Source organism: Lissotriton helveticus, chromosome 2_1 (genome assembly GCF_964261635.1).
Source record: "Lissotriton helveticus chromosome 2_1, aLisHel1.1, whole genome shotgun sequence".
In the NCBI taxonomy this organism is placed as follows: domain Eukaryota; kingdom Metazoa; phylum Chordata; class Amphibia; order Caudata; family Salamandridae; genus Lissotriton; species Lissotriton helveticus.
Window position 1 is genome coordinate 359,193,923 of NC_136059.1, and position 14,801 is coordinate 359,208,723.

A 14,801-nucleotide genomic window follows, 5' to 3' on the forward strand; every position below is an offset into this window, starting at 1 on the left:
GGTCTCCAGACTCAATGGGCTATTTCAAAGCAGCTTACCAAGATTCCTTAAGAGACTTAATCTATCTCAACAATCTTTGAAACCTAGCAAACCTCTACATGCAAGGAAAAATAGTACTTTGGTTCATAGAGCTGGTAAGCGGTCATTAAACATAAGGCAAAGGCATTTTGCACTAAGACAGCAAGTAAATAATATAGTCTAGTACTACCATCATGTTACAGACTCATAAGACAAGAAAGTGGTGAAATACCTGCAACTCTGCCAATCGCAACTCCACCATTTCTTCCTCGCCTTGCAGAAATCTTGGCGTCATGGAAAAATTGGAATTTTGGCTTCCTTGGTCTTTTAATATGCTAGTTTTTAATGACGATAAGGATCGCAACTTTGGTCGTTTCTCTTTGTGGTGCTGGAAAAAAGTGTGCAAAATACATACACAACGTTATATGGTAATTTCAGGCACTCTGTTCCCTAGAGAAACAATAAAACAAACTATTTTGGATTCGTATTAGTTGTACATTAAAGAAATTTAAACTAGAGCATTTATATGGGTTTCCATTTCCCAATAGTAACACAAACATAGTCAAACAAAACATATGTGTTCTATAAACTATCTTTGTTTTCATATATGTAGCGAAAAATATTCAGGAAAGGTTCCCTTTAACCACTGTCTCTTTCTGAAAGATACCAACACTTAGCAACTGCCTCCTGTATATTTCTACATCAACTCTCACCAAAGAATGTCCAACTGGCACAGATTTTGCTATGTCTCTGTGAGGGTTTGGTGGACAATGTAGATAAGAATGATCCACTATTTAATCACATTTGCACGTTTTATCACATGGTCTGGAGTTGCCCAGAGGTTTTGGATCACAGTGGTAGACTGTCTTAATAGTGTTTGTGTAAGTGAAACGGAGCCATCGGTAAAGTAGTGCCTCTTCAACGTTTGTGGTGAACCCGTAAAGACTGTCTCTGGTTTACAGTGGGGTTGAGGGAGGCCAAACGTAACACAGCACGACTCTGGGGAGCTGACACAATGCCGAAATTGAGTGACTGGAAGAGGGGAATGTACTGGTGTATGTGAGCAGAAAGGGTGGTCTACGAAGATAGGGGTTGTCCGATTAAGTGAACCAAAACTTGGGGGAAATGGAATGAGTATTGAGGGGAACTCTGTGCTCCTGTTAATGCCAATCGTAATGCGTGGGGTCAGGAGCGATAGGACATCTTTGCTGCCTAATGAGTTGTTGGGGGATGGGGATGGAGATATTGGAGATCGACTGAAACTTTACCACTATGTGCTTACGTAATCTTATCATTCTTGTTCCAAAATGTCACCATAATTTTTTTTGGTTTGTAAAATGTAATCGCATTTACTGTCACCTTCTCTATGATTAAATGTCACGTTGTTCTTTGGGATAAGATAGTCCATTTTCCTGACCCATTCACAATCCCTTATGGGTTAGTAATTAGTTGTACCTTCTCTATCGGATTGCAATTTACTAGGAACGTATAAGTAAATGATACGTGCTATTCAGGTGTAAACCAATTATATCATGTTTTAGTGAGTGAGCAAAAGAATTTTGGCACTTGTTAGCAGTGGTAAAGTGCACATAGTCTTAAAGCCAACAAAAACGAATTCAGCTAAATAGGAGGGGGGTGCAAAAGGTTTGGAGGAAGACCACCCTAAGGCTGACCAGTCCAAAAACAGGAGAACATGATCTGTATATCGCCATCTGCATGGACATGTCAGTCCATTCTGGATTACTTAAGCTTGAAAATGACCTCCAAAAGAGGAGGAATTGAAGGGTTAAGAAAATAAAAAGCTGTGAAAAAAATAAAAAAAGGGCATAACCTATATTCTGTAATCGTGCTGTGTTCTTTCCATGGCATCCAAAATGATCAAGAAGATTAGAACCCACTTTGTAATTGAGGAATCATTTATGAATTTCTGCCAGTGATTTGCTTAAGCTATATGCTATCATAGTCTCCACAACTGGGAGATAAACTGACCAGGAGCCAATGCCCGATTGTTTAAGCCTCTTTCGAGAGGGTCCTGGACTGTATTCCTCCCTGATTATTGAGATAAGACATGGCTGTCTTATTGTCCCCTATGTTATTGAATAAAGGAATGGCTTGTGGGTGGGAAGGGCTATCCTCAGTACAGCATACTGATGTGGAAGTATTTCACTCTTTGATCGTACGGTAACTCTGGTGAGCTCGCGTTCCACTTTATTACAATGGAGAAAAGATACTCCGTTCACCATGTTCTCTCTCAAGCACCACCATCTGAGTGACCTTGGAGCTGTGGCTATTCAATTCAGCCTGTATTTTTAGTTCCATGATCGTTGGCTCCACTGATTCCTCTAAAGATCCCTTGTTAAGCCCTGCTTGAGGTATAACAAATATGCACAAAGCCATTCAATGAGAAGAGATGTAGGTTGACAAATGGTTTGAAGAGAAAGACATTTCTGCGGAAAAGACCATAGCTTTTCATATTGAGTATACACTGCTATGATCCTTGTGTAAACATTGATTTACTTTAGTTTGGCAGGAGCACCTGATCTGGAGCACTTCAGAGATCACCTGAAAATCTCATTGAACTTCTGATGCAAAGTTGCTTTCGCTGGCCAACTGTCCGACTCGTCCTACTCTTGGTAAATCACGGAGGCGTCAGGAGTAGGATTTTGTAATTGTATTATTCATTGGGAGGGAATGTTCTATGTTTATGATCATCAGTGAGGATCCTATGATGCAGAACCACAGAAGTTACTTGGGCATCCTTGCAATGGCGGTTGTGACATTATAGAACCCTTGATATCGATTACACTCATCCTGGTATATTGTATATTTGTATGTCAAGCTTACATCGTAAACTTCTCTTCCTTCTCCCGCTAATTTGCTAAGTTAAGGTCCGGATGAGCTATTAGGCCTTTCTTTCTTACCAGGAAGTAGATGAGAAACAGTCCTTGTGTTAATCTGATCTGAAAAGTCTGCTGCATATTCATTCAATAAATTCATAACGTTTTTAAGCAACCATTTGAAATGTAAATGGCTTATGTGAAATCACAGGTCGGAGTTTGAAGGAATGCTCTTACAGTGTATATTCATTCTGTAGAATGCTGAGCGCCCGATAGGGTTTGGTGATTTTATGCTGCTTATTTCGCTCTGGGGAATAATCTTTGTGAAGAAAAACTGACAGTCTATGTATGCTCAAGGACACAAAGGATATCCCGCTTCCCCTGTAATTCATGGGGCTCCTGCCTTTGAAACCGGACAGGCAGAGGTTCAAGTTGGCGGGATCAGAGGGGCACGACCCGCCCATACTATTTTAATTTGATAAACACAGGTTCCCCACTTTATGTAAAAAGGCGACCGTTCCCGGATAGTTCATACCGATATTTGAACATTCTCAGTTGTAGTGAAGGGGAGAGAGCCTCCTGTGTTGTGAAGCTGAGAGCAGGACAGACAGTTGAGCAAGAGACAGGCCTTCTTGCTGCCTGAAAGAAATGCAAATGTGACCATTTGTTTAATCTGCAAAAGAAAAGACTGGTTGGGACCTGGTATTGGATTTAATTAACGGAGTCACTTGAAGAGTATTAATTTTAGAGGTATTGTAAGGTGGCCTGATGGGCTGTAAAGTGAGTGCTTTTAACAGACAGTTATAAAAAAAATTGCACTAGGTACAGTCTGCACATTTGGAAGCACTTTTTTATCTTAAACCTAAATCTTTTTGTGCACTTTGTGGCCGCTTACCTTATACTGTCTACAATGCAAGTTTAAAATAATGCTGTATATATTCCCGGTGCTTTTTACCACAGAATGGGACCTTGTAACACTAAAACACAAAAGTCACTATTACCCACTGCACCAACCAGAATTCAATTCTGTGGCTTTCTGGTTACACACACAGCTATCTATAGTGATTGCAATAACCAACAGAGGTTTCACAATGTAAAATAGTGCATCTCTCACCGATTAGTTAATCATGCCATTATTTTTCATTTAAGGTGTGCATTATTTTACATGCAGTTGCTGGAAGGTGAAAGACCAAAAAATAGAGGTGGGCGAGCCGACCAAATTAAAGGAAGAGCTGAGCCAGGGCGCAGCCAAAGGCCTGGCTAGGATCTTAGAGCTTGTACACGAGCCGAGCCCTGAATACATCACTTAGTTATAATTAAGTCTATTAAAATTTTAAAAAGTGTATTTCTTTAACGTATGGAAGCTTTGACATTAATAGGGCAAGTTATATCACTGCACTGAAAAGTAATTATTAAAAGTGATAGTTTTGTACGACTGGTAGTCTTAACTCACATATTTTAAAGGGCCTTCACAGGCGATAGTGAAAAAAAGGTTTGGTGAAATAAAATATTTGCCTAATCACAAAAGCCATGCTTTATCCGGTTTTTCTGGTTTCACTTTGTGCAAATCAGTCAGTAAATAGGGACCGATTGGGCTTTCCTTATGTTAAGGCTTTGTTTTGAACTCTTAGTGCACTTTTCTGAAGTTTTTTTTAAGTGTAGCGCAAACTCAATCCAAAGGTATTGGAGCGCTCTACATGAGCACCAATTACAGTGCATCGTTTATAGGCATGGGAAGATTAGGTGATCTGCCCAGAATCACAGGATGTTGAGCCGTCGCCGAGACTCTACCTGTTGTCCCAGTTCCACAGCCTAAATCTTCTTCTGTCTGCATTTTTATCACAGTTGATGTCTTGATGCTCCTGACATAGCACTCTGGAGAAAGTTGTCTCAACATGGGGAGCCAGCGTTGAAGGAAGTTGTCAATTTGTGCTTGTGGGCCTCTTGGACCCTCCTGAAGGCTGTTTTGGAAAGTTCTTTTAGGTCTGCACCTGTACCTCACATGATCGAGGTTTGGCACAAGACCAAGCCAGTAGAGAGCGCAAGACCTTTGCTCCACAGCAGCTGTTGACCTGCCCCCCCCTCCTCCCCTCACCTGTCCTCGGCATGAACTTATTCAAGCTGTAAAGGTTCAGATGAGTGGGAGATGTCATTCATGGCCTGCTATGTGTTGGTCTCCCTGCCTATGTACAGTGCTGCTTGCTCCAGCCGCTCGCCCACCCTGCCAGTCTGAATGATGGGCTTTCCTCATGACGAGCTGTCGGATTCAGCCTGCGGCTAGCACGGTGGGCGGTACCACTTGCAACGGTTGACAGGTGCTTGCCTCCATAATCCTCAAAAGGCAGCAGCGAATGGGCGCAACCATGCAGTACACAAGGCCCGGGCGGTGTACAGCACTCCCATCATAGCTGTTGGTCGGTGTGCTGGTTGAGTGACTAAAGCCATCTGGACAAAATCGCAAGCTAACCCTTCCTTCTCACCGTGCTGCTGCCTCTTAGCTCAACCGTCGTTGTTGGAACTCCAAGTCTTGACACTTCAAAGGTTTGCCCCATAGGCCTTTGCAACGCAGGCTGTCCTAGCTCCATAAATCACTGCAGATATGAGGTCTTTATTGTTGCGTGTTGTTAGCGTAGGATCGCACAGCGCCCACCTATGGCACTATAATGTGAAGTAAAAACCACTTCTAAAAACCCGAATACAAACCAAACGGCTAGCCGAATCGTTTGCTACATTTTATCTGTTGAATAAACTGAGTCTCTGGCTCAGCTCTACAAGGTTTGTTTGCTCACCCATGCATGACATGAGTGAACTTAGTTCAATGCACCAACTGCGAGTGAAGGTGTGCCTTGCTTGCTGGTGTAAATATATGCAAATATGCTTCTCCAGTTGTTACATTCCTCTTCTGGCGGCACTGTCAAAGAAGGAGACACATAGTCAATATTCTAGGTTTGTCTAGGCGTGTAGTGTATGGATATGCTGCTTCTAAATGACTGACATTACGAGCAACACAGAAAGGAAACGCGTCATGCTTCATGAGCACTCTTCCGATGATAGTATTAATAGTCTATGGACTAATGGCTTGTACTTGTGCCGGAACTACTTACTGGTTCCGCTGCAAAAGCAGGTCTAGAGTTCATGGTACATAACACAAACTGTACAAGTTTCCTGTATAAGGCGACTGTGTAATTTAAAACCTCTGCCACCTCAGCCAGGTCCAAGGTGTCGGGACGAGGAACAGGCATGTTACCAGCCAAGACTGGCCAAGTCCTTCATTGCTCAGGGGTCCGAAACGGAAATTCCTGTGCCTGTGTAGTAACTGAGCTGAGCAGCAAACCAGTTCTAGTGTTGCTCATAAGTTAAAGGGATTCTTAGTAAGCCCTATAACTTGCAGGTGGCAATAAAGCATTATAAGCCTGAAACTGCCCGGAGGCAGCGTCATTACCCTCAAACGTCACCCATAAGTAAAACTTCTCAAAGGCATATGCTGCATGAGCAGCTATTACAAAAGTAACTACCCCCGCATCAGAACCATCTCAAAGTTTGAGATCCTGAGGACCACTTCCCTGTAATTGGCTCCTAATAAAATAGGGGCTGCCATAAAGATGAACAGATTCAAGTGGAATGGATTGAAAGAATTAGGAAGCCCACAGTATGTGGAAATAACCTTTGAACATTCAGGCTTGACAAACCTTTGGCAATAAGTGCTCCCTTATTTCCTGTAGGTGGTAACCATGATTACTACGGAAGTCTCCATATTGACGTAATATTAGTTCACATGTGTGTATATCACACACAAACAACTCAAGAGCTCCCAAAACATCCAGATCCCACGTTAGGCGCCAATGTGGCATTAGCTGAATCTCTGGCTCAGCTCTACAGGGTTTCTTTTCACACCCAAAGGGGACATGAATGAACGTAGTTTAACGCTTGAATGTGAAAAACTGTTTTTGTAGCCCAGCAGAACCCCATCCAAATCATACCTTACGTTGTGTCAATGATTTTGGGTTACGAACAGTCCATGAACCGGGATCGAGGGACACCATGGTGATTAGTAACAAACCTTTTTTTTTGTTCTCTTCAATGCTACACACACAAACTGTGCTAAGAAAAAGACACCTTAACTTTTATTTCAATAGGCGCACCCAGTCATTCAACACATCTAAAATAACCACAAGGATTACAATTTAAACAGCACAGATGCATGAGCATTTCGGACATGGTTAAATGTTATCTAAAAATCTAACACCCTAAACGTACTTCTATGCGCTACGCTAGGAGAGCATGTAGTAACACATCTTGCATCTAGATTTTCTTAGGGAGAATGAGTGCACTGCATACCTGTTTAAAGCCAAACACTGTAATTATCAGTAGTCAGAGAGGCCATGTTCCCAGCGAAAGCCAAACATGTGCCCCATCATTATCAGCTCCTGCCAGACCAGGGTTCTATATCAGCTTCAGTAGAAAGTGCAATACGGCAGCATCTCTGGGAGGCAGGATCTTCTCTGGCAGTATGTTGCACAATAAACTGGAATGAAGGACCTCTCTTGACAAGTGCTCAATTGGCAGTCATTTTCTACTATATTTTAAATAAGATTTTGGGCCAGATGCATCCAGCTCAAATCCGCTCGCAAAGGGCCAGATTCTGAGAATCTGGCCCTTTGCGAGCGGTATTTTTGCATTTGGGATGCATCATCCCAAATGCAAAAATCACAAATAGAGAATTCGCTAAATTGCGATTGTTTGCATTTAAGGAATCTCAAATTGAGATTCCTTAAATGCAATGCATGAAAGTTTCAAAAATAGCGAATTCGCTAATAGGGCACGCAAATTACCACGAAGTACAACTTCATGGTAATTTGCAAAAACTTTGAAAAATGCACTTTTGTGCATATTTCAAAGTTTCATGTTGCCCCCCTTAGGGCATGTGTGTGCGCAACATATGTGCACAGATCAAAATCAGGGGTGCAACAGGGTGTCCTTTGTACACCCCTGCACCCTTGAACTCGCAATCTCAATTTGCTAATTGCGATTCGCAAATTGAGATTGTCTTCCCATTCATTCCTATGGGCCTCTGGGCAGATAGGAATGAATGGGGAGGTATTCATTAATTGCGACTCGCAATTTGCAAGTCGCAATTAAGGAATTCTAAGGAATCGCTATTTGTGTAGTGATTGCTTGATGCATTCCATTTTGCTATTCCTTATTAGCGATTCCTTATTTTTCGCTAATAAGGAATCGCAAAATGGATGCTTGATGCATCTGGCCCATAATTCCCAACATCACCTTAGGAATATCTCGTAAGGCCAATGAGCCTCAAGATGCTAGTGTAAGATACATTATTTTAAACAAATGAGGTAAAGCTCTGATAATTTACACTACACTGTTTTGCCTATTGTTCTTGTTTGCCCTTGAAATTGAGATAACAGGGCACTAGTTTCAGAATGATATCACATCAGGTATCTTGTTGATGTCTACATTTGATGCACTTTAGAGCGCTACACAATAGTGACATCACTCTTGACACTGGCAAGGATCTGTGACATTTCACAGCTATCGTAAGTGTTTGACGTTTATGCCAATCATGCCGTTGAAACTGCTTATTTTTGTTGATATAGGTAAACTTCTCTGAGCATTTCAACAGTGCATATGCTTTTATACAGAAGACGCTTCACAGTTCATTGCAGGTGGGAGGGTGGGCACTGAGGTTTTGCTATTTCACCGTCAGTGCTGACTGTTCACCAGGGTCAACCGGTGCTGCTGAAGGCTTCTTTCCTTTCCTGTTTTGACAACCTTTTCTTTGCTAACTGTAAGGGTACACTGTGAATGGGTACACCATGTGTTTTCTATATACAGTATTTTGAAGAGTCAGCGTCAGTATGTGGACTTCTTCATCTCCATGTGATCCAAATAGGGAAGTGGTTGAGTGGGTCATTACTAGAGCCTCTTCCTAGGCATCCAGTTAATTACCCATTTGACGCAATGCTTGAAGACACCATAAATGTGCAGTTGGATTGTATAAAAAATAAATTTATTATCATCATTGTCCGGAAACAGGCGGTTAGCAAGCTTACCCTGAATTTTTGCCCCCATTTTGACTACTAGGTACTGGCTCTAAAATATCCTGAGTTCTGTTAAACAAGACTCAGCGCATGAGCTATGACCCTTAAAATGGTGTTTAATTGGCTTATCCCTACTTGCATAGCCTAACTTAATTGTAAGCCCCTAGAACATGGTATCAGGGGTACCCAGGGCCTATACATTAGAGTGTCCAGAAGGGACTGCAGCACGTGTTGCGCTATGCTGAGTGGGACAAGGGAAAACATGGCTTTCAGTCTGCCCTACAGACTGTAAGGGCCGTTATAAACTGCTAACTCGACTTTGCCATTTAAGTAATGGTAAAGCCAAAACATCCCTTTTCAATAGATGTAAGTCACCTCGAGGGCAGACCTAACAAGCCTTAAGGCAGAGTGCTGTATGTTATAAAGTGGAACATGTACTTTTGCATGTCGCAGCAGTAATACCCTAAATTGTCATTTTTTTACTGTGAAAAGGCTAGCAGCCCCGTTGGCAAGCACAAAGTTACAGGCTGGCACCCCAGCCCTGCTAACTTATGAATGGCGGGAGGTATTGTTTGGTATCAAAAGAATCAGTGCATTAAATATGATTTAATGGTTAAATCAAATTTAATGTCACCGGTGGGCAAAGTGCAGCTTTAGAAGTAGCTACTATAGTTGCCCAACATTTCCAGGGCCCGGTTACTGATATACATGGGGCTTGTCCAGCAGATAGCTTTCTGCCCTCCTGGAGCGACGCTCTAACAGCTCCCAGGAAAGGACACAATAGGGGTCTGCATGGGAGAAAGGTGTTACCTCCATCCTGCAGGAAACCACACAGGTGTTGGCCCAAAAGGCAAGCTTCAAAGAAGAAGTCTCCTTTGAAGGGCAAATGGGTGAGACTTAAGAGAGAGCCACTCTATTGTTTAGGCAGTCAGGCTGGCACTGGGGATAGGAGAAGAGAAGCCAGTTGTCAAACAGATTTTTCCAGGGTTGTGTAGCTGCCTGGTAGCCACAACTCTGGGGGTGGGCTAGGGAGCTCTGAGTTTTGAGAGATGGGTCTCACCATGCTGGAAGTAGGAAGAATGGTACGTACTGGGATAGCCAGATGCGACACTTCCCAGGCTACTAACTGAATTCTACCCTGAGGGTATTTTCTGAAGATTAACAGGGCCTCCCTGGCAACCAGAACTCAGATCTCAACCGACTTCGAAGCAGGACTGCCCTGCTGCACCAAGGGACCAGGAAAGAGAGGCTGCACTGTTGAAGACTGCACCTGCTGCACTTGGTGGCTAGAGAAGAGAGGGACTGTGTCTGCGGTGTTCGGCTCAGGGAAAAGTGTTCTCCAGAGCCCAGTAAAGCCAAAAGAACTCCTACGGCAAGCTGACTTGCCTCCTGTACGCAGCACAGGGACAACAGCTGAAGAAGCGTGCTAGGACAAGCTAGTAGGCCAAAGTCTTCAAGACGCTATCGCCGTTGCCGTAAAGCACCAAGAACCCAGACCCGACGCACAGAGCAGCAACTGAGTCCTCTGAACTGAGTCCTCGGGAGTGCTGTCGGAGAGTTGCTGGGACCTTCAGAATGTGAATTAGTGAGCAAGGAAGGATTAGCCTGTGACCGCGATATCAAGCAACTGGTAGTCCAGTGTCGACTGAACTTCAGCCAGACTGGAGAGGACATCGTGGAATGTCGACCCTCCAACCGGGACCCCCTCATCATCTTCGTGGCCCGAGAAATCCCTGGAGGAAGATCCAGTGGACCGCTTTGCATCCACAGCATCCGTGAAGCATCTTCAGCAACCTTCATCCGTCCAGCATCAGGACCACCCCATTGGAATCCATCGCAATGCAGATAAAGTGCCTGGAACTGCTGGAGGGCTGCTTCTTCTGCTACGTTAACTGTTCTTAACCACATGAATGCTACAGCAATTCATCCTCTGTGCTGCAGATCCTTCTTTCCCATTGTTCATGACGAGCTCAGCTCGTCATGAGCACACAAGCAGTGTACTGCATGATGAGCTGAGCTCGTCATGAGCATGGAAGGGGTTAAGGACCTTGCTGGTCACCCTGACTAGCTCCCTGCCAGAGTTAGTAGCTCCAAGTACTTCAAACCAACTGCATTGACACTTACCTAAGTTTTCTTTGAAAAAGTTTCCAAGTGTCCAATTTGTTGACTTTGCCATGGTTTGTTAGTGGTTGAGTAAAATTGCTTTGATTAATGCTTGTGCAATCAATATCTGTGGAACCCTCTGGTTGATATATTTCAATCTAGTGTCTTAATTCTTATAAAAATACAGTCTATTTTTTTATAAATTTGTGTCTGATTTCTTGAGTGTTATGTTGATTTCTTCTTCAGTTGTTTTGGTGCTGTTTAAATGCTTTACACTTGTTCCTCTGTGAAAGCCTTGCTGCTCAGAGCCACAGCTACCAGTTAAGCTGAGGGTTTGACAGACAAAACCTACTGAATCTAAAGGGGTTGGTAAGTGTATTACACGTGAGGTTGTACAACAACACCATATAATACACCCCATTTCCTTACAATAATATACCCGAAAACACTACTATTTCTGCATTATGAAGTCACCATGGCACTACCTGCACTGCAAGCCACAATTTCAGCCCCGTGCGTTGCAGGTATGATATGCATAGACCTAGATTCCATACCTCTTGTCCTGTCTATTGTCTGTGGGCAAAAGCATTCACCCTAGCAGGTTACATGGAATCTGGTAGCAATGGAACCGGAAGCAGAACAGGTAACAAAGCTGCAATGAATCAATCATAAGAGATCTTATGTATTGTGTGTGGTACAGTGATCAGGATGTAGAACTATGGAGCAGTTTTATTCACATCCCTGCTGAAGTTTGGAAATTATGGGGACAGTAAGTGATCATTGTGATTTTATCTGGATTCTTCACAGGTACTATAAGGCCTCCTTGTCTGCAAGTCCAAAGTGGTCTGGCAGTGCCTGTTAGATGATGCCCTTCAGACTCAATACCTTTTGTCTGAGGGAGCTGTGACAGCGCTGCGAAAACCAATAGAAGTTATTGGAACCAGATCCTGTGAGGATGGACATTTGATGATGCAGTTGGAGACCTTCCTGGCGATGCTGAAAGTCAAAGCCCTTGGCATTGGTACCGTAAACATTAAGCATGAAAATGCTTGACATTGAAGCCCTCGTCGGCATTGTATTGAGGTCAAAGGTCATGATACTGAAAAAGAACATGTTACAGAGCACATCTCGGGCACCTCCCTCAATGTCAAATGGGAATGGCAAGGATCGAAATAAGGATACCTTTTTTTCTGAGACACCTACATCAGTCCTTTTTCTGTTCAGTTTCCTGGATGGAGCTTTGCTGCAGAGAGAGGGGCACTCACGTGTGTGGTAGACTTAGTTTAGAAAGAACTCTGAGCTTGGCCAGCAGGTGAATTCCTTCTTGTTCCCAAAGTCTTCCTATATGACATTTCCTAATTGATAGAATACTCTACCTTGGTGTAGGATTCTAAAGTACAGCTGCGAGAAAAACAAATCTAGGGAGAAAAATCATCTCTCATGCAAGAAGATGTCTTAATAAGCTAGCCATCATATAAAAGCAATGCATGAAGCCTAAAAGCTGATATAAAAAAAATGTTTTAATTATAAAATAGGAAAGTACTAAGGCTACTTTTCATCAACCCTTGCTTCGCAAACCAGAAACTGTTATCGGGGTACACAGTGAGGGTCTAGGTTAGAAGGTCTTACGGACCTATATTGCTCTTTAAGGCAGTGTTTCCCAAACTGTGGGTCTATATTATCTTGTCACATTTGTTGCGCTTCAAAGACAAGGGTAAAATGTCAAGCTATGTCTTGTGACAAATTGCTGCTTATTTTTTTAACCTGGTAATTGTTCCTTACAAACTCCCCATCATTTTGCAGTCCGAGAAAGAAAAGTAAAGCGAATTATGAGACAGTCTTGATGGGGTACAGGGAGTGGAAAGAAAAGGCTGTAGGATGTCACTTTTTTGTAATACACAGCAACATGTAATACATGTAAATGAACTGTACCAATTCAGCAGTTAGGAAAGCAAAAATGAAGTGCTTTTTTAAATTCTGAAGTGTGATGGAAACAAAGATTTTAATAGGATCAAAACTAATCAAGACACTTTACTTGGTGATGTACAAATGATAAATATTCACTGAAACCAGATTGCTATTATCATTAAAACGGTATGTCTGTGCAAATTTAGTGACCTATAAAATGAAAAATATGCTGTCTGTAAATGACCGTGTGCTTCCACACGGTGGTTTAGTTACGTTTACACACAAAAAACAAAATCACAGCTAAGTGGGTCCTGAAAGCTTGTCATTCTAAAAATTGGGCTTTGATTCTAAAGAGTTTGGGAAGCACTGCTCAGAGGAATTGCTGATTATGTTTTTTGTTTTCTTCAAAAAAGAAGTGAAACATAAAACTTTAACAACCCAGTAATAGTTACAAGCCATGTTACAAATTCTGTCTGAAATAGCTTTACAAAAATGATGAGTCCGTTTTGTTTTTTTAAACACACTGGGATCTTGGGTAATATTATAGTGTTCATGAATATTAATGAAGACGCAAAGATGAAAAATCATATCACCAAAATGCAAATAAAAAAAATATCTTAGGACTTTCAAAATGCAATTTATCAACCGTATTACCTTTGAGGGAAGATGGAATTGGTGCATTGATTCCAGTCTCTGGGCTGCATCTAGCAGAAGTGACTTCATATAGGAAGATGGAGAATGGTTGTTTGCAAATCGAAGAGCAGTGACCATGTAGCCGTCAGAGACAATCAAGTAGGGTGATCGTGGGTGAGCCGTAACAGAAAACCTCTGTCTCATCACATCTTTCTCAGACGTTGTGGACCCAAGAGAACTATTTGCATCTGCAGTTTGCAATGCAGCATCGGATGATCTAATGAACAGAAAATGTGAAACATGACGAGTACGGCTATTAAAAGAAATGGCTTGATGTATTCCCGAATAAACTACAATGACACCTTTATAAATGCTTAGCGATGTAAATTGTCATATAACATGCAGGAAAAATGTGCACGCAGCTATGGTACATGTGAAACATGTGACTTGAATGCACCAAGGTATACCGGTATCTCCTTGTTTCAATACAATCTTATTCATCACTTTGTAAGGTGAGAACAGAAGCTTGAATCAACATGCCATTACTCTTACTCATTAAATTCTCACTTATTAAGTACTTGGTCCACTGTCAGGCAGCTCAGTGTAATCAAAACATCCAGGCAAGTATCTCACTTACTCCATTAATGTTTGTGTAAGAGGCTAGTTTCAGAAGAAAATGTAAGTTTCCACGTGGAGCAGAGGAGGCATCTATTGCCCACAGGGAGGAGATCCATTTCAATTGTAAAATCACTCATGGCCAAAGGCCATGCACAGTGAGCGCTGAGGACACGTTGTCGCAGAGATCCTGTTCTCCTACAGAACTGTGCATAGAGACTTGGAAACTCAGTGAGTTAGGGTGTGCCAAAACTCACCTCAGTACCCAAAATCCCCTTACCTGACTAGCTACAGTTTCTCATTGGTCATTACAAACTACCAATACTTAGACAAACCAGAACATGGACTTAGATTACCTCAGGTAACGTGGAACACATGAACATTCTTTCGTTATACAATCATTTCAATTCAAAACAAGGAGTAAATGAGGACGCAAGCATACTTGAAATGTTTATTTACTAATGCAGGGTTCTCAAACGCAGTATCTTAGATAATACCAGCAAACATATTATAAGAAGCAAAGTAATCAGCATAGTTACTAGTCCATAGAATGCAAAAGGTGACAACATGCTAAAATGCTGAAATGAATCGGGTTTAACAACACCTAATTCTCACCCTCCCTAACTAG

At 42.2% G+C, this 14,801-nt stretch overlaps 1 protein-coding gene across 4 annotated transcripts in view; it reads right to left on the reverse strand.

Moving 5' to 3' along the window:
- The window catches only part of CPLANE1 (ciliogenesis and planar polarity effector complex subunit 1), a 2,766,109-nt gene that overhangs the window by 2,226,867 nt on the left and 524,441 nt on the right, over positions 1-14,801 (reverse strand). For all 4 annotated transcript variants that reach the window (XM_078674971.1, XM_078674972.1, XM_078674970.1 and 1 more), the window contains exons 10-11: positions 13,580-13,835; positions 251-406 (exon numbers count right to left, since the gene is read on the reverse strand). In XM_078674971.1, the coding sequence (XP_078531097.1) occupies positions 251-406; positions 13,580-13,835 (412 nt within the window). The remainder of the gene's footprint in view (positions 1-250; positions 407-13,579; positions 13,836-14,801) is intronic.